Source organism: Schistocerca gregaria, chromosome 4 (genome assembly GCF_023897955.1).
Source record: "Schistocerca gregaria isolate iqSchGreg1 chromosome 4, iqSchGreg1.2, whole genome shotgun sequence".
Lineage (NCBI taxonomy): Eukaryota > Metazoa > Arthropoda > Insecta > Orthoptera > Acrididae > Schistocerca > Schistocerca gregaria.
Window position 1 is genome coordinate 450,408,289 of NC_064923.1, and position 26,064 is coordinate 450,434,352.

At 38.2% G+C, this 26,064-nt stretch overlaps 1 protein-coding gene across 3 annotated transcripts in view; it reads left to right on the plus strand.

The window, feature by feature from the left end:
- Nucleotides 1–22,945: 22,945 nt before the first annotated feature.
- Nucleotides 22,946–26,064, plus strand: part of LOC126266605 (E3 ubiquitin-protein ligase LRSAM1-like) — a 189,562-nt gene continuing 186,443 nt past the window's right edge. Inside the window, exons 1-2 of one of the 3 annotated variants that reach the window (XM_049970929.1) lie at nt 22,946–23,419; nt 23,523–23,636. In XM_049970929.1, coding sequence (XP_049826886.1) covers nt 23,348–23,419; nt 23,523–23,636 — 186 coding nt within the window. In that variant the 5' untranslated portion in view covers nt 22,946–23,347. The remainder of the gene's footprint in view (nt 23,420–23,522; nt 23,637–26,064) is intronic. The other 2 variants (XM_049970930.1, XM_049970931.1) reach the window with 2 other exon arrangements.

A 26,064-nucleotide genomic window follows, 5' to 3' on the forward strand; every position in this document is an offset into this window, starting at 1 on the left:
AAACATATCATCAGCAGCGTTTATTAGGGGATTTAATACTATACTCAGTCCCGAAATTTTACAAAAAAATTACTTGTTATGTTGATGATGTGATTATAGCAGAACCCTCTTGGGAACATCACAAGGACACATTAAATCAGTTTTTACAGATCATGAAAGAGCATGGGGTCACAGTAAATATAACAAAATCCAAATTTGGAAGGCGAGAGCTCAAATTTCTAGGACACATAATTTCCGAGAAAGGGGTAATGACCGACCCAGAAAAACTAACGGCAATCAAAGAATTCTGTACTCCATATAATAAGAAAACTCTCAGAAGAATTTCTAGGTCCCACTGGATTCTATAAAAAAATTGATTTGGATCAACTCTCTCGCAACACCACGCCTATGTGCATTGACTGGAAAAAACACGCCATGGGTATGAGATCAACAAGCCAATGAAGAATTTTTAAAAGTGAAAAACGCTCCAACAACAGCACCGATTTTAGCACACCCTGATCTAACACATATTTTTTGTATGGTCACAGGTTTAAGAGTTTTGTTATTCCAAGAATACGAACAGGCAAGGCTAAGATCATATAGAACAATTGCCTTTGCCAGTCGGGTACTCACAAAAAGCGAGAAAAACTATTCAGTCACGGAGCTGGAAGCATTGGCCATTGTATGGAGCTTCCAACGTTTTCGATACTTCCTATTCGGAAGAAAAACAAAAGTATATACTGATCACAAAGCATTAGAATTTCTGTTATCCGCCAAATAAACTCATGGGAGGTTAGCCAGATGGATGATAATACTACAAGAATTTGACTTCACTATTAGGCACATACCAGGACCAGCGAATGTATTAGCAGATGCTTTATCACGATGTCCACAGGGTGCATCCAATAACATAGGTTTGGAAGCAGCAGAAGATCAGTTTGCAATGTATTATATGAAACAAGTACCTTTCGAAAACTACATTCGACAGCATTGAAAAACATAGGCAAAGAACAGGACAAGGATCCCGAAATACTAGGAATCAAACACAAATGGAGAAGTAAGTATTTTCCAGACATTTGACAGCACTATCTTGTAAAAAACAATGTTTTATTTTTTAGACGAAATGTTGCAATGAATGAATGGTTAATTTAAATCCCAAATGAACTAATTAATAAGTACATATGGTATACACATGTAAGTAATGGCCACTTTGGACCAAAGAAATGCTTTTTAAAAATAAAACAAACAAGCCATTTTTCTAATATGGAAAGACAAATTAGAACAGTATTAGTCAAATGCAAAAAATGTATGAGGGCTAAACAGGTCACTTTCCAAACCAAACCACCTATATTTAAAATAATCCCTAAAAGATTAAAACAAATAGTTGCAACAGATTTGATGGGACCCCTCCCACACACAAAAAATGGATATATTTTCATATTTGTCATTTTGGAACTTACTTCTAAATATGTTACCTTGACACCATTAAAACGGGCAACAGGTCTTGCAATAAGTAAAGCATTTAGACAAGATTTTCTCAGACAAATAGGTAGAGTGGAACGAATAATTTCCAATAATGGCCCACAATACAAATCAGTGCAATGGCAGAACACGTTAAAACAACACAAAATAAAACCCGTCTACATATCTAAGTACAAACCTAGCGTAAATCCAGCAGAACGATCTATGAAGGACATAGGCACTTTATGCCGATTATATGCAGGCAAAAGACACAACACTTGGGATATATACCTTAAAGATTTTCAAGAAGTAATAAATGAAATGCCACATAGCACTACACTATTACCTCCAGTTACTGTACTTAAAAATATTGAACCCCCAAACATAACCAGAGAAAATGTTAGATTTCCTATTGTACCACGTAGACAGCACAAACAAATCATAGCAACAGCACTCTCCAACATCAGAAAGGCAGCCATTAAAAGAAAAGAAAGAGGAGATAGAACAGCAATTAAAAGAACATTCTCAGTAGGCCAGAAAGTATTTGTAAAAACACACCATCTCTCCAGCAAACAGAAACACAAAATACATAAGTTTTACGCTGCATACAAAGGACCTGTCATAATTAGCCGAATTGCTCATGATAATGCTGTGGAACTAATGACCCCGAAAACAGGCAAAAACTTAGGACTTCACCACGTGAGCTGTATCAAAAAGTTTTAAGATTAATTTTATTACTGGTAAATAATCAGCACAATATTTCAAGATTATGTTGCAGATAAGATCGTCAGGAGAAAGAAGAATGAAGAGAGAGGAAGGTGGGAAAAAGAAAGTAGTTTCAGTAATAACAACAATAGTACCATAGATTAAGGTGAATGGATAAAGCATAGATAGTCTAACAGCATGAAATACTAAAATGCTATACACCACGACACTACACAAAAATAAAAAACGAATTTGAGGATTTTTGAGTAGATGTTAAGACTCCAAAAATATCTTAGAATTGTAACATGGAAAGGGCGCCGAAATTTGTAAAGCTTTTTTTTAAAAAAGGCGCAAAACAATGTAGGTACTAGACATATGTTGGATGATTATAAGTAAAACTTTTTGTAAGAACCATTGTAAAAATTCCAACAAAGACCTGATGCAACGGCCCACAAGTTGCAATGCGAGAAGTAAAGAAAAGGACGTAATTAGCAAGACACGAGGACAGCAAGACCAACAGAGTGACCTTCTTGTAGCAAAAGTGGGCAACAAATTTGCCCGCTAGGGGGTACCCTGCTGAGACGCGACGGAACGCTGAACGTCAGAAGGGACTGGTGCAGAGACACCCGACTTTCACTGCTCGTAGACCCCAAGGCGCCCCCGACACAGCGGAGCGAGCAAAAAACGGCCGGACGAGAATACCGCTTGGGTAAGCCACCACTGGCAAAAAATATGTGTAAAAGTCACACTACTGCTATTAAAGAGCATGCTGATGCACGAAACTGAAGAAAACTTCCACAAAGTAAAAATGACACACTCAAACAATTTATCAAACTGTTGCTAGGAGGAGAACTTCAAAGGGACTAGTTATCAATAAATATTTCCATATCCTGCCCAGAGAAGAACCAAGAAGCAAGTAAGAAACAGAGAAAAAGCAAGAAGAACAGAAGTTGAAGATTCGCAAGATTAAGACCAAGAAAGAAGATGGGTGAAGAATAGACGACATCCCTTACCAAATCCCTATCCTATTGTAAACTAGTCGTCTGTGAAGTACTACAACGAAAAACGACCGCTTTCAGCGACACATAACGATGACTTTCACGCATACAAAGCCAGTAAACCAGGAGTTTCTGCACTCACAGCTCCATTCCATTATGGGACCTCCACAACAGCAACACACACTTGCAAAGCCAACAAGGAACGACGAATGAAGCTGTACATCAAATACTTGCCCACATCCATCTCGCTCAAGTCCATCACCTTCATGCAAAAACATTCGCCAACCTCATGCTTAAACATTCATAGGATTGTCTGAATGTGTGAAATCAAATTATGTGATGTAGAAATTGTGCAAAAGAAACGTGTGAAAAACTAAATACATTAAGCACACCAGACAGCTAATAAACTACAAAATAACAGTCATTGACTATGGACTTAAGTAAAAAATAGACTGTTGATAAAAATAAGTCATTAGTTCTGAAATGGACAGTATATAAAGAAACAATCTGCCACTTATTTTCTCCTTATAAAAACAAGGAATAAAAAATTATCTTGTTGGATGTTTCCCTTTTTTTAACATTTGTACCATTTATTAGGATAATATCTCAATACTTGTGTATGTATATTTCTTTGTCAAAGCAATTCATGGAAATAATTCTTATTTGTTAGTGTAACAATGTTGAAATGAGTGTCTAGAAACAAAAACATTTTACTCGTACATGATACTTAGAAAATATGTTAGGAATAGATTGTACTTAACTACTACATTTATAAAAGCAATATTTCTAAGAAAATCGATGTGAAAGACTCCTGACTTTCGATAAAAAACTTCTTAAAAAACAAACTACACACTTAAATAAAGAAAGAAAATAATTAAAAATTAATAATAGCATGAAAATATTCTTCTCTTGTCATTTTTAATTACAGTGTGGATGAATATAAAAATGTAAATTAGTAATACAAACTAGCATAGAACAGAATAACGTGGCAGAACAGTAGGCAACAACATTTAGATATCGGAATAATTTTTGACTGACTTAGACAACGATTCAATCATTGCCTAACTTCAGTGCAAAAATGAAGTTCGAAGGGTGGTGATATGCAAGCTGTCAGGCAAATCCAACACCTTCCATGAAAACCCTGACATGATAAACAAATCCAGTAGTATGTCACATGGCTCCGAATAAATCGTGACAGTAAATTAACCAAAGTAATACGAGTAAAGAGTGAGCAAATGGAAGACCACAGACTAACACACGAATGCCTAAATGCATGTCGTATCTTCCCACCATGAGACCGACGCAGTTCCGAGGGGAGAAACGAGAACAGAAGCTGTGAGCAGAACCGTGTTAAGCTAGAAGGCCCTACGATAAGGGACAGACTGGACACCCACGTCGCCAGCCTACCGCTAAGACTACCACCCGCACGTTTTAGCGTGAGACTTTTGAGCGTCTCTGTTACATCAAGGACCACCCGCCAGCCCATGTTAAAAGCTAGAAAAATGGTTCAAATGGCTCTGAGCACTATAGGACTTAACATTGACGGTCATCAGTCCCCTAGAACTTAGAACTACTTAAACCTAACTAACCTAAGAACATCACACAACACCCAGCCATCACGAGGCACAGAAAATCCCTGACCCCACCGGGAATCGAACCCGGGAACCCGGGCGTGGGAAGCAAGGACGCTACCGCACGACCACGAGATGCGGGCTGTTAAAAGCTAGAGCCCTCCAGAAAAACAGTATATATCTTACGATAACACAAAAAGGGCCACTACCACCCACAAGTTTTAGCGTGAGACTTTTTCGCGTCTCTGTTACGTTGCAAACTATAAAAACATTGCCCCACCACGAAAAGTATAACGTTTCTCATTGGATAGACAGAATTTTTGTAGGTGGAGCTTAAGGTTAACACTGAGACCCTGATTGGTCAGATGAAAACACAGCCAGATAGGTTTTTTACACCAACTTTGGTAAATGGTAGTAAGGAGAAGTTAGGAGAGAGTTATTTCCGAGACGGCGAGCTGGATGGCTGCTGCACCGGCCGCCGCCCCCCTGACGAACACCGTCAAGGTAATGAACGCATGCAATGCCGCATTTTTGAGCGCATAAGGCTTCACTCAGAACTGCAGAAGTCTTATCTGTTACACCTCCTTTTTTGCGTAATACTAGTGTCGATCGTAAATTAAAGGTCATGGTGTTCACATTTGCCACTTGAAGTAAAAATCTGAAACGCGATAATTTCTCTGTTATATAATTATTGAGATGTTACATCAGCCACTGTAATTTATGACAAGTTAGATAAGTAATTAAAGATAATTGAGGGTCACTGTAGACCATTTTGATAGTTTTCTCTTTTGTGAAACTTAATTTAAACCTCGATTATAGATGTGATATGGCATAGGTCATCCTTCGATCCATTGTAGAACTTGGAAACCCATTCAGGGAATATTCGTTCACATTTTTGTTGAACACAGTTGGTTTTTACCATCCTGTTTTAAAACACTTCCTTTTATCAATAGCGCAATTTATAAACAATGTTTTGTGAGTAGAATAAAATTTCCAATGGTAAACTTAACTGCTTTTCCGATGTTATTTTACCAGCTAACTAAAAATAGGAAAGCCTTGAACTCCTTCCACTAAATTTAGTTAGTATTAAGATTCTTTTACTGGGAGTGCAGTGGAGCTGACGCTGAGATCATTTAGTATTTGGTTATATCATCGCTAGTATCACTGAACTCTTCTGAATTCTACATGTCATGTGTGGTCTGGCGTCTCCTTACCAGCAACAGGTCCCAGGTTCAAACTAGTCAAGTCCCTAAAAAAACACGCTCAGAGCGTCGTTGCGCGAAAGTGGTAGGGAGACACGATATAGAACAATCAGACACCACCATGAATGTTTAGAAGTTCTCCAGAAATTCACTGAACCCAACTCCTTCCATCAAACTGCCATGGGGTATAGAGTGATTCGTCATTTCACATCACTTGTTTCTATTTCAGCACTGTCCAGTGGCATGGCTCTTTACACCACCTCAAATGTCAGTATTGACTTCAGAAATGGATGGCTTATGACCATCTGTTTGACCCTTGTACCCTAGTCTTTTTAACTCCTTACACAAAGTCATTGTGCTAACTGGACTCGTGATATCACTTTGGAACTCATCGGTGATTTCTTCCGCTGATTACATGTGCATTTTTATAACCATCTCTCCTGTAATACTCGATGGTTCCCGTCCATCAGTACATGAGGTCTACCTAGCCTTGGTTTAGGTTGACTGTTCTTTCGCGTTTCCACTTCAAAATCGCGTCACCAAGGGTGGCTTGGACGGTTTTAGATGCATTGATATGTCCGTGATGGATCTATTACTCAGGTGACATCCAGCGAAGAGTCCGCATTCGAATTCACTGAGCTCTCCTGACAGACTCACTCAGCTGTTACTGTTCAACTAACCACAACACAGTACGCCACACCTCCTTTTGTACTGGTGTGTCCTCTTTCGTGGCGTCTACTGGTCAATTCTGCATTACAAATGGTACTCGGATACTTTTAATCATATAGTGTAATTTATAATCAAGTTCGAGACAGTCTGTAAAAGTCGGCACTTGCAATAGCGTGCAGTTATCATTTCTGCTTGTGGGTAATTCGAATGATGGTAAAAACTCGAAAAAGTCGCGCTTTACTCTTCACACCTAGTAAAAACACCGTGTTCGCTTGGTCAGTTATACTATATACATAGCACAAGAAGGGAGCCCTCCGACAATTTTATTATAATTTGATGATGGAGGGACTTTCTATCTATAAAAGTCTATCTGAATGAACATTCCGGACTTGCTGCATAGTTGCGAGCGTTGGCTGAAAAGTAATGCTCCACCTTCGTAACTCTTCAACAGTTGGCAGCATTGTTATGCGGCAGGTACTGGCTTGTTCCGTAGCCTCTTCTCTACAGTTCCATTTGGCGGGAAGCCTTAGCATTGAATGGTTGTGTTGTTACAGTGTAAAGATGGGACCCAGCGCAGACGGTCGGTCAGTGCGATTTAAGCAACGTGCAGTCATTGAATTCTTGACAGCAGAAGGTGTCACCCAAAAGGAGATTAATCAGAGAATGAAAGCAGTTTATGGTGACTGTGTTGATGTGAGTACTATACGTCGTTGGGCGAGTAAGTTTAAAAACGCTGAGGTGGGAACATCTCACCTGCGTGACGAACAGAGAGTTGGGCGTCCTGTGACAGCAAAATGTTGACAGATTGATTCAGGACGATTGTCGTATCATTCAGAGAGAAATTGCAAGCACAATCGGCATTTCAGAAGAACGCGTGGGTCACATTATTGCTTTGCTTGGCATACCACACATTTCACGTTCACCGCCCGCGGTGGCCGAGAGGTTCTAGGCGCTTCAGTTCGGACCCGCGCGACTCACAGTCGCAGGTTCGAATCTTGCTCAGCTGTGGATCTGTGTGATGCCCTTAGGTTAGTTAGGTTTAAGTAGTTCTAAGTTCTAGAGGAATTATGACCTCAGCTGTTAAGTCCCATAGTGCTGAAAGCCATTTGAGCCACTTCACGTGGCACCACAGCAGAACTTGAGAGACTAAATCTCACCACCGTACGGCATCCTCCATACAGTCCATATTTAGCACCATCTGACTTCCATTTGTTCCCGATAATGAAAGACCATCTGCAGGGTCATCATTATACCTCTGATGAAGGCCTGAGAGAACTGTGAGACTGTGGTTGCGGAAACAGAGTATCGACTTCTTCCATGACCGCTTCAGAAAACTTGTTCATCGTTGGCAGAGATGTATCCGATTGGCTGGTGATTATGTATAAAAGTGAATATTGGTAATTAAAGATAGCATTGCAATGATTATTTCTGCGTTTGATTTATTAAAGTATTCCCATCCAAACACACTTAAAGATGGTGGAGGCATTACTTTTCATTTATTTATTTATTGTTCTGTGGGACCAAATCAAGGAGAAGTCTTCATGGTCATGGAACGAGTCAATACATGAAATTATAACACGATAGAAACGTATTCAGGCGACAATTCGTAAGTTTAAATAAAAAAAATCAACAATGTAACACTGGAATTTGCTTAATTTTTCAGCTCTTCCAGGAGCTCCTCGACAGAATAGAAGGAGTGAGCCATGAGGAAACTCTTCAGTTTAGACTTAAAAGCGTTTGGGCTACTGCTAAGATTTTTGAGTTCTTGTGGTAGCTTATTGAAAACGGATGCAGCAGAATAGTGCACCCCTTTCTTCACAAGAATCAAGGAAGTGCATTCCACATGTAGATTTGATTTCTGCCTAGTATTAACTGAGTGAAAGCTGCTAACTCTTGGGAATAAGCTAATATTGCTAACAACAAACGACATTAAAGAAAATATATACTGTGAGGGCATTGTCAGAATTCCCAGACTATTGAATAGGGGTCGACAAGAGGTTCTCGAACTTACACCACATATAGCTCGAACAGCCCGTTTTTGAGCCATAAATACCCTTTTTGAATCAGAAGAATTACCTCAAAAAATAATACCATACGATATAAGCGTATGAAAATATGCGAAGTAGACTACTTTTCGTGTTGAAATGTCACTTATTTCAGATATTGTTCTAATGGTAAATAAAGCAGCATTTAGTTTCTGAACAAGATCCTGAACATGGGCTTTCCACAACAGCTTACTATCTATCCGAACGCCTAGGAACTTGAACTGTTCCGTCTCGCTTATAATATGCCCATTCTGTCTGATCAAATTATCGGTTCTTTTTGAATTGTGAGTTGGAAAAAGTAAAAACTGAGTCTTACTGTGATTTAGCAACAAATTATTTTCCAAAAGCCACAAACCTATTTCATGACCTACATTATTTGACACTGTTTCAATATTACACACAAGATCCTTCACTATCAAGCTGGTGTCATCAGCAAACAGAAATAATTTTGAATCACCTGTAATACTAGAGGGCATATCACTTATATAAATAAGAAACAGCAGTGTCCCCAGCACCGACCATTGGGGAACGGTCCAATTGGGACTGAACATCACTACCACTCTCAATATTGCGGAAAATTACCTTCTGCTTTCTGTTCTTAAAGTAAGAGGCGAACCAATTGTAAGCTACTCCCCTTACTACATAATGGTCCAACTTCTGCAGTAATATTTTGTGGTCAACACTGTCAAAAGCCTTCGTTAAATCAAAGAAAACACCTAGCGTTCGCAACCTTCTATTTAATCCGTCCAAAACCTCACAGAGAAAAGAATATATAGAATTTTCAGTTGTTAAACCATTTCTAAAACCAAACTGTAAATTTGACAGCAAATTATGTGAATTTAGATGCTCCAGGAAGCTTGTGTATACAACCTTTTCGATAACTTTAGCAAACACCGATGGCATAGAAATAGGTCTATAATTGTCAACATTATCCCTGTCTCCCTTTTTATAAAGTGGCAGGAGACCGACCACTCCTATAGGAAAAGTTATAGGTATAGCTAAGTAATGGGCTAACATACATAGAACAATACTTCAGTATTCTGCTAGATACCCTGTCATATCCATGAGAGTTCTTGGTCTTTAGTGATTTAACTATTAACTCAGTCTCCCTCTTGTCAGTATCATGGAGGAACATTTCAGGTAACAGTCTCGGAACACTTTTTTCTACGAGCGCTATATGATTCCCCTTTGGGACTAGGTTTCTATTTAGTTCACCTGCTATATTCAGAAAGTGATTATTAAATACTGTACATATATGCGACTTATCAGTAACACGGACATTCCCATTACGCACTGATTCTATATCCTCGACCTGTCTCTGCAGACCAGCCACTTCCTTTACGACTGACCATACGGTTTTAATTTTATCCTGAGACTTAGCTATTCTATCTGCATACCACATACTTTTTACCTTCCTAATAACTTTTTTAAGCACCTTACAATATTGTTTGTAATGGGCTGCTGCATTTAGATTTTGACTTTTTCTAACGTTTTGATATAATTGCCACTTTGTTCTACAGGATATTCTTATCCCTCTAGTCAGCCACCCAGCCTGCCTGTTTGTGCTAGTACCCTGTTTTTAACGTTCTACCACAAAGCAACTTTCAAAGAGCACGAGAAAAGTCTTGATGAAAGCATTTATATTTATTGTCTACTGTTTCAGCACTATAAACATCTTGCCACTCTTGTTTCTTGGTAATGTTTATAAAGGTCTCTACAGCAACCTTCCTCAGGGCAAGATTGGGGTGGGGGAGAGGTGCCTCCATTTATGATCGGTGTCAATAGTAATATTTATGATTTATTGGCCCTAAAATACAGGGTGTTCGGAAATTCCCGTTACAAACTTCTAGGACCTTTAGAGGGGAGTGAGCATATAATATTTTGAGTAGGAACCCTCGTCTGGAAACGTACCATTTCTGTTCTACGACGGTTTCAGTTCAGGTTTTTAACTCACCCACTTCAGCTAGAGGAATTGAATTAGGTGTGACACTTCATGTAATGTGAATAACAATAGCAGTTCTCTTCAGTTTAAATGTCAGGATTTAAAAAAAGTCACCCATTAATTCTTTTGTGCAGTGCATATATTCATCAAGAATATTAAAATCGCTTCCTAAAGTGCTACAGAGAATCTAAAGATAGAACTCAAATCGACATAAACGAACGATGCCTATAAAATTATTACCAGGTTTTTACAATTAATATTAGCAAGATATTAACATTGGTGTGGAAAATTGTTTGTAACAGCAGTAACCAAAACTACAGACATGCTACAAATGCATATGATACGTCATCTACCAGCGCTTGAAATTAGCCATAAAACGACGTACAGACAAAACATACTATGTATTTATTATAGATAAAATATTTATTATAATTATTGAGTACCAAAATAAATAGTTCTGCACAGTTACTCGAAGAGGCTACCCACTGAATCAGTTTTATACAATATTTTTCATTGCTTATGTTCATTTCATTTAATAAGTAATTTGTGGATTAACTATTATAAGGAAGTTATCTGAACAACATACTCATAGTGCGCAAGCAGCAAAAAATAAGAAAGACTGTCAGTTTACTAGCAATTGCTGTTCTGCTTTGTGCAGCATACAAACTGTAAGTCTATGGTAGTTAATTAACAATGTGTAACAAAAAGCAAATGTCTGTCTACTTAGCTGGATGGTAACATGCTTGCCTCCCCTGCAGAGGACCTGGGTTCGAGTCCCACCTAGGTTGGCGATGTTCTCCGCTCGTGGACTGGGTGTTATGTTGTCTTCAAGATCATTTCATCCTTATCACCGGCGCACAAGTCGCCCATTGTGGCATCGACTGAAATAAGACTTGCACTTGGCGGCCGAACTTTCCCAGATAGTGCCTCCTGGCAAATGATGCTATACGTTCATTTCAGTTTTTTAAAAGCAAATGGCTTCATTTATATTTGTGTGTGTGTGTGTGTGTGTGTGTGTGTGTGTTTGAAAACCTGTATAACATAATATAGTACAGTAGCTCTGAGGATGTCAGTTCAGTCACATGAGATAGCTAAAGAGGGAGCAAGCAAAGCATTATCAGGGTCTTTTGGTCGCTATTGTTAAAGTATTTGTTTGGAACGCAGCAATTTTGGACACAGTCATTTTAGCGCCTCAGTTTGCAGCTTGGCATTGTGTATTCATTGTGAGCTAACATAGAATTTTGATACTCAATGTTGTTGGTGGTCATTTGGAATTCAGATAGACTTCAGAAGACTGTTAAATGTACTGAATTTGTTCAGGTTAACCGTCTGGTGCACTGCACAATATCGTAGGCACATGTTACCCGTTGCCTGTGTATGCTCTGCTTGCTTTGAATATGCTGCTGCCAGCCGCTGTGGCCAAGCATATATATATATATATATATATATATATATATATATATATATATATATATATATATATATGCTATTTTAAATTAATTTGTTTTATTTACAGTGGAACCTCTCATAGCGAGCATAATTCGTTCCAGAATCTTACTCGTAGTGCGAAGCTGTAATTAATAGAAATAATTTATCCTGTAAAAATTAAAGTAAAATACGATAATGCAGAAAAAGTACTAAAAGTATTTCATACGATTTATTCAAAGAAACTCATACACTACATTTTATGGACTTTATTATTCACGACACATAACTAATTCTTTTTTACTAGGAAACTATCTACTGTCATTTGCTTCCGCCAGCACTTCAACACTTGGTGAAAATGCGATATAGCATTATCGTCAAATAAATTTGTGGCACGCATAGCCACCATATTATTGGGATAATGACCTTCAGTGTACGATACAACCGATTCCCGTGCTTCCAGCATTTCAGTTATTGCATCAGAATTTGCTGCTTTGCTGTTACCACCTCTTCCTCCTCTGAAGAACTCCTGTCCACAACTTACTGCTGTGAAACACACTGCAACTCCATACGCTCTTCAGTGCTCATTTCTTCGTTGTGGTTTCCACAGGCTCATCGATATCATTGTTATTCACTCCTAGATCCATGCTCTTGGCCAAAGGCGCAATCTCATTGACTTCAGCCTCCAAGGATACTGATTCAAATTCCTCAGAGTCACATTCGACAACGCACTCCAGTCAAAGCTTCTTCTGAGCAGATGTGAGAGTTCCCTTATTAACCCCTTCCCACGACTTTTCGATGTCTTGACACAGGCATTTATGTTGTAGTAATACTTCCAAATTCCATCGGACTAAGATTGGTAGCTTTAGTCAATTCAAAACGAGGCTCAAAAACTATTTTAGTGTAGAACTTCTTAAATTTAAAAATACTCCGCTGGTCCATAGGCTGGAGTAACAGAGTGGTGTTGGGAGACAGAAACTGGATTCTAATGAATTGAATTTCTTCAACTAGGTGGCTTTGTAGGCGTGGAGAATGGGCAGGAGGGTTGTCCACAACTAGCAAGACATGTAGTGCCAAATTCATCTCAAGTAAATATTTTTTTACTAAAAGACCAAACACTTATTTGATCCAATCTCGAAAAAGATCACGTCACCCGAGCCTTGTTGTTGGACCTCCAAATCACATTTAACCTGCTCTTCTGGGCTTTACGTTTCATGAAGGCTTGTGGAGTTTCTTAGTGGTAAACAAGCAGCGGTTTAATTTTTAAATCGCTGCCTGCATTGGAACAGACTAGCAGTGTGAGAAAATCTTTCATTGGTTTGTGACTGGCAAAGCACTCTCCTCTGCTGTTACAAAGCACGGTTCGACGTATTTTTTCAGAATAGACCCGTCTCGTTGCAGCAGATAACCCACATATTCCACAAGCATCTTGAAGTTGCTGATGAAGTTCTCTGCTGACTTTGTGTTGGAGCTGGCTGCTTCGCCATGCCTCACAATGCTGCGGATGTTGGATCTTCTCTTAAACTTCTCGAACCACCCACGGCTTCCCTTAAACACTTCTTCGGCCGCTGATGGTCCTGGCGCCTTCTGAACGAGGTTGGAGAAAATCATTGTCGTCTTCTCACAAATGATGTTCTCGTTATTAGTGTCACTTTGCAGTTGCTTTTCACTTATCCATATAAGGAGCAACCTTTCGACATCGTCCAGAATACGAAACCGTTGTTTAGATACGCTTGTCAGTCCATTTGTAGCATCCATCACCTTAATATAGTCCTTGTTCTTGAGGAAAGTATGAATAGTTGATGGAGACCGATTGTATGTGAGTGCTAAATCAGCGACGCTCACACCACTTTCGCGTTTTTCTGTGATTTTACGTTTCATTTCTAAGGTCATTTCCTTTCTCTCATTGTCGTCTTCTTGCTCCTTCATCATCGGAGGCATTTGAACGAAGGTTATTAAAATTTGCACACAAAGAAACATTGTGTGAACACGTTTAGAAAAATGTGTTATCACAAGCTGCACTAAGATGGCAGCAGAAAGAGCACTAAATCCAGATTGCAGTACTTACTAAAGACATTGTTCATAAGCCGCTGCCAACAATGAAGGGTGTTCATATTGCTGAACGTTTCCCCGCCGCGCTCGAATGGGTGCTGACATCACACTACATCGTCGTCACTCGTCATTCGAAACATCGCTCGTTAAGCGCGTCTTTTTCTTTTCAATTTGTTTTGATCGTTATGCGAATTGCGTATTATGGTAGGTGCTCGTTAAGCTAGGTTCCACTGTATCTTGAAATTTATTCATTGAATGTTCCTTAGGATGGGGCTTTATGATTCAAAAGATTTCATTAGGTAACAATGAAAGAGTGTAGAAGCAGATCATTAGATCAAAAGACAAGCCCTTAAGTTGGTATATGGTTATCAAAATATCCACGGGTGTACTGCCGGTCTTCAGTGTCCAACAGGCACAATATTTCGGCGATCATACACGTCGCCATCATCATGTGAACTGACGAACTGAGCTCCTGTGAACGTGCCGGCACGGAGATCCGTACGCTATGGCTGCTCAGAGGGAACTGGACTCGGTCGCGGCGGCGGCAGATTTAAATACCCTCCGGCCGCGGCGCGCTTCCGACGCTGTCGGAGTTTTCCAGTCGATAGACTCCTACGCCTTGATGAAGTCGACAAAGGTAATGATCAGGTTCTGTTCGTGTTGTAAAATCATTTTCAGATTCCAAATGTGTTCTGCACAAGACCGCCCCTTACGGGAACCTGCTTGGTATTCCCCAATCAAGTGGCCAGTCTGCCATTCTCGTCTGTTTAGTAAAGCTTTAGAGAGGATCTTGTATGTGATTGCTAGTAGGGATATTCCTCTATATTTGTTTGGGCCAGTCTTGTCACCTTATTTGTGTAGTGGATGTATCAGAGCAGTTTTCCAGTCGTCAGGTATTTTCATGGTCTCCCAGATATCTTCCAAGATCATGTGGATGTCTTTGGTGAGTTTTGGGTCTTGTAATTTCCAGATTTCCGCGATGATGCCGTCTTTCCCTGGTGCTGTACGATTCTTGAGTGTTTTGATTATTTCTTTAACTTCTTCTAGAGTTGGAGGTTAACTATCTGGATTGTACTTACTTGTTTTTGTCACCAATTCTCCCATAGGAGGGTCTGTGTTGAGGAATTTTTCAAAGTACCTGCCCAGAATGTCACAACTGTTTTTGGTATTGGTTTCTAGGGTTCCATCTGGTCTTCTGAAGCACACGTTCCGTGGTTGATATCCAGTCATATTTTCTCTGAACGTTCTATAGAAGTTTCTTGTATTGTTCTTCGTGAAGTCCGATTCGATCTTTGTCAGTGGCCATTTATCGCACTGTCGTTTTGCACTGCGAATAATTTTGTTTGATTGTTTCTGTGTTTATAGGAAGTTCATCCAATTCTCTGGAGATTTATGGCTACTAAATTTTTTCCGTGCACTGACTCATTGGTCAATTCCTTGGTCACATGTGTGGTTCCACCAACAGTGTTTCCTTGTGTGTGGTGCTTATGCTAGTTTCATGACATCTCGTATTCTTCCTGAAAGTTGTGTCCAGTCTGTCGTTTTCTCCATTTTAATTTTGTCTAATATTTGTGTCTGGTTTAAAGTAAGGTATTCTGAATCTGTTCTAACAATTTTGTTCTTCTGGAGCTTTTTCTTGGGCAAAAGACGAATCCTGATCTGTAGTAGGTGGTGGTCTGAGTTGAAGTAGCCTTTGAATGTGTCTATGTTCAAAATTTCTTTTTGTGAGCCTTTCTGGACTATTACGTGATCGATTTGTAATTCTTGCTTTCTGCTGGGGAATTTTCATGTGGTAAGTTTCTGTGTTGGCTTCTTGAATTTTGTTGGCATAATGGTGAGATTGTGGCTATTGCAAAAGTTTATCAGGTGTTTTCCACTTTCGTTCGTGTCCTTGTGTGGAGTATATTTTCCTGTGGCATGTCTGTATTCCCTTTCCTTTATGAGTTTAGCGTTGAAGTCTCCTAGCATTATTTTGATTCTATGTGCAGGAATTTTCCTGATAGTTTCTTCCATTGCTGTCCAGAAGTCATCAATTTTGTCCTGGTTTTTCCTCTTGTAGTCAATAGTCGATGCATGTCCGATAATTATTGTGCAGGATTTGTTGGCTGACTTCACAGTGATGGTGATGATTCTATCGTTTGGTGACGAAAAGTCGATTATGTTGTCCGTGTGTACCGCAAATCCTGAGCCGAAACGCTGTAGGTTTTTCAGTTGTCTCGATGGTTTTCCTTTGTATATTCTAAAGTTCTCCATGTTGAAATGGTCTTTGTCTGTGAATCGTGTTTCTTGAAGAGAACATATTTTGATTTGAAATTTTTCAAGAGTGTCTGTGAGTTGTTTCATCATTCCTGTCTTCACCAGTGTGTTCATGTTAATGAGTTCAGTATAATTATACTGAACATGTTTACATGTAGCTGGTGTCGTCAAATGTCTTATAGCTACATCATTACTGTTATTGTACAATAATACTTTCCTTATTATGTTGCAAGGAGGGTTTTACAATAAGTAACTACTTCAGAAAGTACATTGTAACAACAATTTTGCAAACCAAATACAGTATGCCACAATTAATCAGCATATCATGTTAGTCTCATTGTATCTAAATAATCTGTATACAAGTATAATAATAATTATATATACAATGAACAGAAAGGGCCCAAGAACAGAGCCCTGTGGCACTCCTTTCTTAACAGGCAAAGGATCTGATTTTTGATTATTGACACACACTAACTGCTTTTTTATTACTTAGGTATGACTGCAGTAGGAGGAGGGCCTTCTCCTCAATTCCATAGTCCTACACAGTCGTGTTCAAATTATTAGACTAAAGACATTTTTTCCAAAACTTTAGATTTAATACACATTTACATCCACATGCAGATTATATTGGTACATTAAATACTTTTTATGCATGCCTCGTTCTTAATCAACATGTTTATCCTCTTTGGTATAATTTTTATTAAATTTTCACATGACACTGTAACATCATTGTCAGCATACCAGACGTCCTCTCGTTTCTCCATAAGATCTTGTTTGGTGGTTATTGTAAATTTCCTTATTCTCTATTTCACAGTAGCCCATAAATTTTCAATTGGGTTCCTATCAGGGCTATTTCCTGGAAAGGGCAAAACTTTCAGTTTCTTTTCTTTCAAGCATTTGGAAACAATTTTGGCTTTGTGGTAAGGTGCCCCATGAAGTATAAAAATGGCATCTTTATTAGGAAACCACTCATTTATTTGGGGAAAAGTTCCTTTTCAAGGATTTCTTTGTATTGTTCTTGTCTCATTGTCCCTTCAACAATGTGTAATCTGTCATGACCTTTCACAGACATCACACTCCAGACCATAATGGAAGTTGGATGCTTCACACATTGCTGTACACACTCAGCTTTGAACTGTTCTCCAGGTCTGCGATGAACATACTGGCTACTTTCTTCCATCACAGTAAATACAGATTCATCACTGAAGCATACCTGAAACATGTGTACAAATTTGCAAGTTAGAAAAGTTGGGAATAGTGATATAAGAGACCTCAACATTCCCAAAATTCAAATGTGCATTTCTTCAGTATCAATAAACCATCACAATTTCAAGCCAAAACTCCTAACTTTAGAGATCAGACCTACTTAATTTACCATATCATTGCACATATCTTAGCCCAGTCCTCATTTGTCCACTCCTGAGTTGTTTAACCCACTGCAATCTTTAGGTTTTCATGGCAGGAGTAATTTTCTGTTTTTTCCTTGGTCGGCATGCCTTTAAACCACATTCAATCAGCCTTCTCCTCACTGTCACAGGTGAAACTTCAACATCCAAACCTTTCCACTGATGGCTCACGTCTGTAGAAGTAAGTTTATGGTTCATAGTTGCCATGTTTGTAAGTCTTCTCATTGTTCTAGAAATGATTTTTCTTTTATGTCCACATTTTCCATTCCTGTTTGGCTTGTATTCAGAACCTTTCTGCACTGAAAGTTTGATTCCGCTGACAGTCTTTTGTGACATTCTCATTCTGTCAGCAATTTCTTGCTGTCTTTAACGATTTTCAGCAAGAAGTGCAACCACAACCGAAACTTTCCGAGGTGAAACTTCTTTTATCTTCCCCATAACCTCAATTTCTTTGGAAACTACACGATTTATACCTATAGCAAAAAGCATGCAAGTTCACAATTTATATAATGTCTTGTTAAAGTAGCAAGAAGTTGATAGAATAAATAACAAGCTCAAGTACACCACAGAAACATAAAACATTACTGTAAACACAGTTACAAAGCGTGTACACATACAACTAACACCAATACGATTTGGAGGGAAAATGACTAATGTCAATAACTGAAAAATTCAGTGATCTATAAGTTGCTTGGAAGAGAAATTTTGTGGGCTCTGTCAAACCATTAAAACAAATCAATTATTGCACCTTTCTCTCCTTTTTTACACCATAAAACTTAATAGTATCAAAAATAATTGTTTTGTCTAATAATTTGAACATGTTTGTAGCTTTCTTATTAGGATAACATGGGACACTGTATCAAAGGCTTTCTTTAAGCGCAGTAGTGTTGCACAATGAACTGACTCATTTTCAGTGCATTCATTTAGTTTTGTTATAACACCTTCACCTGCTTTCACAATAGTGAGGGTAGATCTAAAGCCATATTGTGCAGGACAGATTAGTTTATTATGTTCAAAATATTGTTCATCTGCTGGTGCATACAGTGCTCTGTTATTTTGGATATAATTGGGACTAGTGAAATGGGTTGGTAATTTTCACATAGTTATGTGCTACCATTCTTATGGACTGGCTTGATAATGAATATTTTTAGACATTCTGGGTACAATCGCTCTGTTAATATTTCGTTAATTAATTTTATTGAGGGTATTATTATCTCTTTTCTTCTCTCTTAGAAAAGCCATAGTAGTCTTCTGTTCGGGAATCACTGAGTTTAGCTATTGCTTCAATGACATATCAGCAAGTTACAAGACTCCATTCAAAACATTCATTTGATGTATTGTGTAATGGTGGCAGCAGTGCTTCGACCTTGCTTACATCTTCCTTGATGTTAGTTTCTGGTATAGGATTGGCAAAGCATTTATTTAGTGTATGGAGGCATGGAGGTATTGGAATACTGTAATCTTTCTTTTGACAATTTATTTCAGTTTTGATAACTTCCCATGTCACTTCACATTTATTTGAAGAGTTAAGAATGTATCCATCATTGGCCTTGCATTTTGCTGTCTCGATTACAGTTCTGTAGTGTTTTTTATGATCTTCTATTTATCCCTATCTGTTTTATTGTGTTGTGATCTACCATAATACAGGAGGATCAAGTTTCATAAGTTACTTATTTGTGGTGTATATCAGTGTTTTAAACTTCCTGGCTTAGAATGGGAGTTATGCTTGTAATCTTTCTTATAATGTCTAGGGCATACTTCTTCAAAGATCTTAGTTACCACTTCCAAAAATCTTTTGGCCGACTCATTAACATCCATATCATGAGTAAGTGTTTCATTCCAGTCTACTAATGTTAATCTAGATTTTAGATTGTTTAGCTTCTCTTCATTAATAGGTCTGATTGTTCTTATCTGGCAGCTATCTTCCTTATGATCTAGGGCAATTCTTAGCCACAATCCTTCATGGTCAGAAATACCTAATTTTATTGTATTGTACTGACAACCACTCATGTGAAAATTATAGATAATGTTATTCAAACATGCATTCAGTCTAATGGGCTTGTCATTTATGTAGTAAAAATTTAGTGACTTTAGTGTACTAAATAAATTGCTTTCACTTTTACTCCTAATCCTAATGTCTATATTAATATCACAAAATATTAAAACTCTGCAATTTTTATACTTAAATAACAAGAGTATAAGTTTCTGAAGACTTTCTATAAACAAATAATCATTGTGATTGGGAGGGCGATACACAGACACTGCTATAGTTTTAAAATTTGGCAACAGTATTGCTGAAACTTCAAAGTTAGAGTCTACACTATGTGCATCTATAATTTTATAGTTTAGTTTTAGAGTTTCATTAATATAGAGAGACACGCCACCATGTTTCATATTTGTCCTGGTGTAGCCTGTAAGTAATTCGTAGTCATTTGGTACACTTAACTCTAGTTCTCTACATAATAACCAGTGTTCATTTATCATAAGTATGCTACAGTTTAACTTTACCAGCCAATATTGAAGACCCAGAAGTTTATTTTTTAAAGGCTGTACATTTACATGAAGCAACATCAGGCTTCTTTCATATGAGCTGTTAATAAGTCTACTTCAGAATTATCCAGTGCACTTACACTACTTGTCAGTTCTAGTTGTTCTATATTATTTGCTTTTAACACAGACAAATACCTATTTGTAGATGTCACCTTATTATATCACAACATCAGTGTGGTGCAATTGTGGCAATAACTTCCTGTAATTTTGCAATGCGGATTTGCTTTGATTTTTGTATAAGTCGTTGGCGCCTCCTATGATCCGTCTTTGTTCAGTTTCTTTGTTTCAGTTGTTAAGTTTTCAACAACAGACATAAACGAAGCACCAGGTTTGACATTAGCAAACACAGAATAATCAAAGTTTATGTTTTCACTAAATGAAACCGAGAATCCATTGCCATGGCTATCAGTATAGTTTATGATGGTGCATTAGGAATGGTGTGTAGTCCCATACTGATCGGAAAAAGGCCTCAGAATCTTACAGAATAGCAACTTCAGTTAACGAACGATAAATGACACCACTACCGAGGCTAGCCTACCACACGGATAGATGTGGACGATACAGATAAGGCCCTGCTTCGATACTGCAACATGGGCTGTGCACACCATATCGTTTGCTGTTTCTGTGTTGTCACATGGGCAATGTGCAATAATACCCACCAGGACCAGAACACGGACCTACAACCTTTAGCACTGCACTCTCTAGCCTTAATAATGTGGCCACAAACACCATTCACAACATGTCAAATATTTCTGCTAGGTTCAATGGAGAGGGACGCAGGCTTACTTAGTTGTAGAACGTTATGGATGTAAACTATATATGCATAAAATTTGGTAAGGTTTAGACTGCCAGGCTTCACAAAATTCCTTTCCATTGTTACTTAAAAGTTGTATCCACATGTGCATTTCTTATATGGTAGTGTATTTGTTATATTTTGGTGTTCTGTGGGTTCTATATTTCTTATAACTTCAGCGATGCACTCACAGTGGCACTGACAACGGTCGTCAGGCGCTGTTGCTAGAGGTCGCCCAATAACATCGTAAGATAGTGTGGTCATAGTATGTCCGATATCCCCCATCAGTTTTTGGCAAGATCAGAGGAAATTAGGTTAGGTTAGAATTCATTCTATCTATGATGTAGGCTAGATTTTAACCTCTTAGGGTGTGTTGCATACCACGAGGTGTTCTAGCGGCTTGTACTATTGAAGAGACGCCTAATGCATCTGAATGAACTTCCTGTCTCGTAAAGAACGTGTCGAGTACTACATACTCCGTCCTCAGTTATCGGAATACCATACAAGCTTTACGAATATATGAGATCACGGGAGAAACGTTGTGCCACTTACTCGAGATATAGAAAAGCAAGTTATGAACACTCTGTTTCGCTGTACTTGTTTAAAGTTGCGCAGACGTACGTCAATTAATCATCAATGATTGTCATGTAGCATATGTGTAGCCATAAGATGCTTTGATAACGTGCAGCACTTACAAACTCATACTAACAGAATCACTACCCTAGAGGCATAAAACACCAGTACACAGTAATAATAATTTATAGACAACTAATAACAACCTACCACAAAAAAGATCCAGTACAATAGCTGTAAGCATGTAAGATACGCAGCCCTTTTCACTTGAACAAATTATCTTTTGAGGCTACTACCAATGCCTAAAATTTCCAATAAAGATTTTGCTTTTTTGAGGTTTCGGATAAACCTGCCGTTTCAATCCATAGATTCCGAACTGTATCCCGATTATGATATTTTCATCCTCAGAATGCCACAAACTCACTCTTTCATTATCTAAACTCACCAGTTCCTCATGCTCCATTTTTCGTGTGTGAGATCGTCGGTCGATTTGACCGAAGAAAACAAACTGATTTGAATTTCACAGTTTGTCTTCCGAAGTCTGTACGTGCCCGTGCACGTAGTGGCGTACTGATTTGAAAAGATCTTCCGTTTCCGGGCGATGTTGGTCGTCGGCGGAATCCACCGATATCGGAGCCACTGATACTGCAGCTTAAATGGCTCCTTTCTTGGCTGTTTAAGGTATCTTTTCCTGGTGATTTTATCTTTTTCTTTACGACGATTGCGTCTGTTATTACAACTTTTGAACACTCGGAATCCACCGGACAAACCGACAGTTTTCTAGCGAATGATTAAAGTTTTCATTATGGTATGAAATCCAAAGCTGCATTGTCGATTACTGCAATTAAGCTGCTTTAAGCTTCCCGTGATTGCCCGCCGAACACCGGACTACAACCTAGACTGTATCTCCTTAACTCAAAAAAAGATGATTTTTGCAACGTTGCTTCCAAACTTAAGAGTTCCGAAAAAATTTTCGGTGTTGTAGTTGGTAGTATAATGGATTCAGAAAACAGTTTTGCTTACTCTACAGAATTTGGAGAAGCATGGAGACAAAATTTCTATGAGCTCTCCCCACCCCGCTGCCCCGTCAAAATCCTGGTTGGACTCTGCATGATTATGAAGTTGAATCACACGGTTTTCATCTTGCTCCGCTATCTGTTGCCGCAATATCTTCTTCTATTCTCACTCTATGTATTCAACATAAAAGGAAACGTAAATATCACTACTACTGATACCCAATTAACACATTTGACAGCAGCAGACAGCTGTGCCAGTGACACATAATAATAATAATAATAATAATAATAGCTCTGACCAAAGACTTGTGATCATTCGTAAATGGCCAACATAAGAACGTTCGAATGAGCAAATGTCGGGAGGAAGATAGGAAATACGCATGAGTGTAAACCTGCACATTAAGAACTTTCTATTTTGTTATGTGAAATGTTGTCATTGTGTAAATAAACATTGTGTGTGTGTGTGATCACTCCAGAGATGTTTCATGTGGTACAATTGAAGTTGTGTACATGTTGAAAGTTTTAATAGTTATGCGCGATGGTAGTACCGTAAATATTCTTGACATGTGCAAGGCGAATAGGATTTGACCTAATGTAAGCGATTAGTGTCAACGTGAGGGTTGTCTTATTCGGTCCGTGTTGACGAACCGAAAATTGAGATACTTGTTTAAGGTGTGAGTACTTTCAATTTAAAGCTCAGTATAATGCCACTATTTGGTAAAAAGGACGACAGAGGTATTGACTACAAATCTAGGTTGGAGCATAAATTATATTTGGTGAGTCTAGAGATTATGACAGTATAAATATATTACAATCACGGATTAAGATACTCGTCTTGTGCCTCAAATCGTATCCATTACAGTTCAAGGTATTTTACAGGCTCGTGAAAATCCGGAGCCAGTTTTCGATTTGTCCGATTGTGCGCTGAAACATGTGCCATCAGGTGTCTACACGCTCTGTAAAGTGTTCAGGAAAGAAGCGCTTTATATGCAGGTACTCGGGCGATCATCTTAATTACATTTTTCATAACTTGTTTCAAATAATAGTGACATCTACAGGAGTCAGTTTTAATATCCTTTGGCAGTCTCATTACATTTGTTGTAGGGAATTACCAGTTGTTATACAAGCAAATAATATCATTGATTGAAATGGTGTGATTGACGTTACACAGTGAATTGCTGGTAATAAATAGCGACTGGTAGAAAATCTGAAGACAGCCTAACAACAATTTGTAAGCAAACGATTTCTCTTGATAATCTACGCCGAATATCCCAAGAGAGTGAAAATTCCGTCCTTATTTTATGGTTTCAGATTTCTTAGCACATAAGCCTAAATACATGAATATTAATTTAGGAGTGACAGTGATGGTTATATAGTATGTACGGTACTAAACTACACACTTTGTGTGGTGTTTCCACATAAATGTTTACAAGATAATCTTTCATTATTTTAATCTCAACAGTAAGTTCATAATGTCTGCATGGCAGTAGATTGTAATTCTCGCATAAGTATATTAGCTCAATCACCAATTCATTTACTTAAATTCCCTACTGAATGAATAAAACTGAATCTGAAAGGCAAGAACTGCAATAGCAAAGAAAAGCAGTTCTGGTACTACAAGCTTGTTTCTGCAACAGAAAGAAAACTTATTCATGGTAAAAGTGATATTTCTAAATGCCATTACATCTATTGTGTAATTTATATGCTTCAATAATTATACAAAAAACCTCTTAGTTAGCATGAGGTATGCTGCCATTGTATTTGATTAATCACCTTCTAGTTCATTATACTGAGAGGCATAGATATAAAAGTTACCTATGCACTGTGAGACTGGAGATTAGTATCTTGACAATAATCCTGGAGTGTGGACCGATCCTACATAGCACTGTATCTCCATACTAATACAAGCATAATCTTTCTCCCCCCCCTCCCCCATGGCCCTTGTCAAATAGACAATGTAAGCAATATGTATGAAATACCTTCTACTTTGTTATTTGGCTATGGATAATAATGGGTAATTGGTGAGAGCACAGAAATGTTAACACAATCAATACTGCACTAGATATGACATTAGTCCAATGCAGATCAACATTTGAACTACAGAATCATTTCTCCTGATGTGTAGTAAAACTTTTGTCATTCTATCTAAAAATTACATATTGGATACTCCTTTCACTTTTCAGTATGGTGTGAATGTAAGCACTGGAGCTGCTGAAACTATCAACTTCATGTGAGCACCACTTCACAGTTCGTGCATGCAGTCTGTGTTTGATTCGGTCACTGGAGGCCACCCAGTCTGATAGTACAACAGCAGCCTGCCAGCTGCACCCCCTGTTAGAACTAGTGACTATACAGGCTGAAGTGCAAGGCTGTGCTGGCCACTTACTTTGTCTCTTGTGTGCTTATGCTTTTTCATGTAATAAGGTCACAGTGTTTTTGGGTTAGAATGGGAGGCATATCAGGTCCCCTGTAAATTTTGTTAGAATTCAGATTTTGAATTGAATTAGAAATATTAGTAAATAGAGAATATACTGAATTAAGTCTTCAGAAATGTATCATTGAAAGGCTATACTGATTTTCCTTACCTGTTTTTATCCAATCTGAGTTTGTGCACATTCTTTAAATATAAGATTACCCATTCATATACATTCATCAAGAGCAATAGTATCTTATGGACAATCCTTTGGGTAAGAAATAACTTTGCCATATCTAATGTCGTAACTGATTCTGTTACTTCCATTTTCTGAGACTACAGAATGTCATCATTTGGTAAATAATCGGTCGACGGGATTATCAGTTGCTCCATCTTCAATGTGTTATGCACAGCATATTGTTTGAAGACAAGGTAGGGTACCTGCAACCTTCATTAATCAGTAACTTAAATGTAGTATGTAGATACTCTGGCTTATTTAATATCACCAACGGATTCATGTAGAAAAATAAGTCATAAATTTTATTATCAAATCCAGATTATCAACTCTTACTGTATGCTGGATTGTTTGTCAGTAGCCTCCAAATGGCACTAGAAATTTTAATGAAATATACTGTTTAACATTAGAAGTGTTACCTCTCCTTTCAGCTGCTCCTCAAACTCTTAATCTATGTGAAGTTCCTTTTTAGCACTCTCAACTTCTGCTCATGTCACTTTTGATGTTTCTGGTCCTTTGTTTACTACAAAGGACATACCTGCTTCTTTACATTTCTTGATATCTTGAGACCTCCAGCCTTCCCACTTCTTAGCACAGCAACCTTATTCTTAAGTGTTTAGTTCACAGTTGCTTTTTCACAAGTATATTGATAAAGGGTGTGTAACACATCCATGCCAGATTTGACCAGGAGAAGAATGGAACAGGTTTATAATTTGTTCACAGCCAGCAGCTTAATCCTTTATCTTACAAAGACTTACATGACAATTACAAAC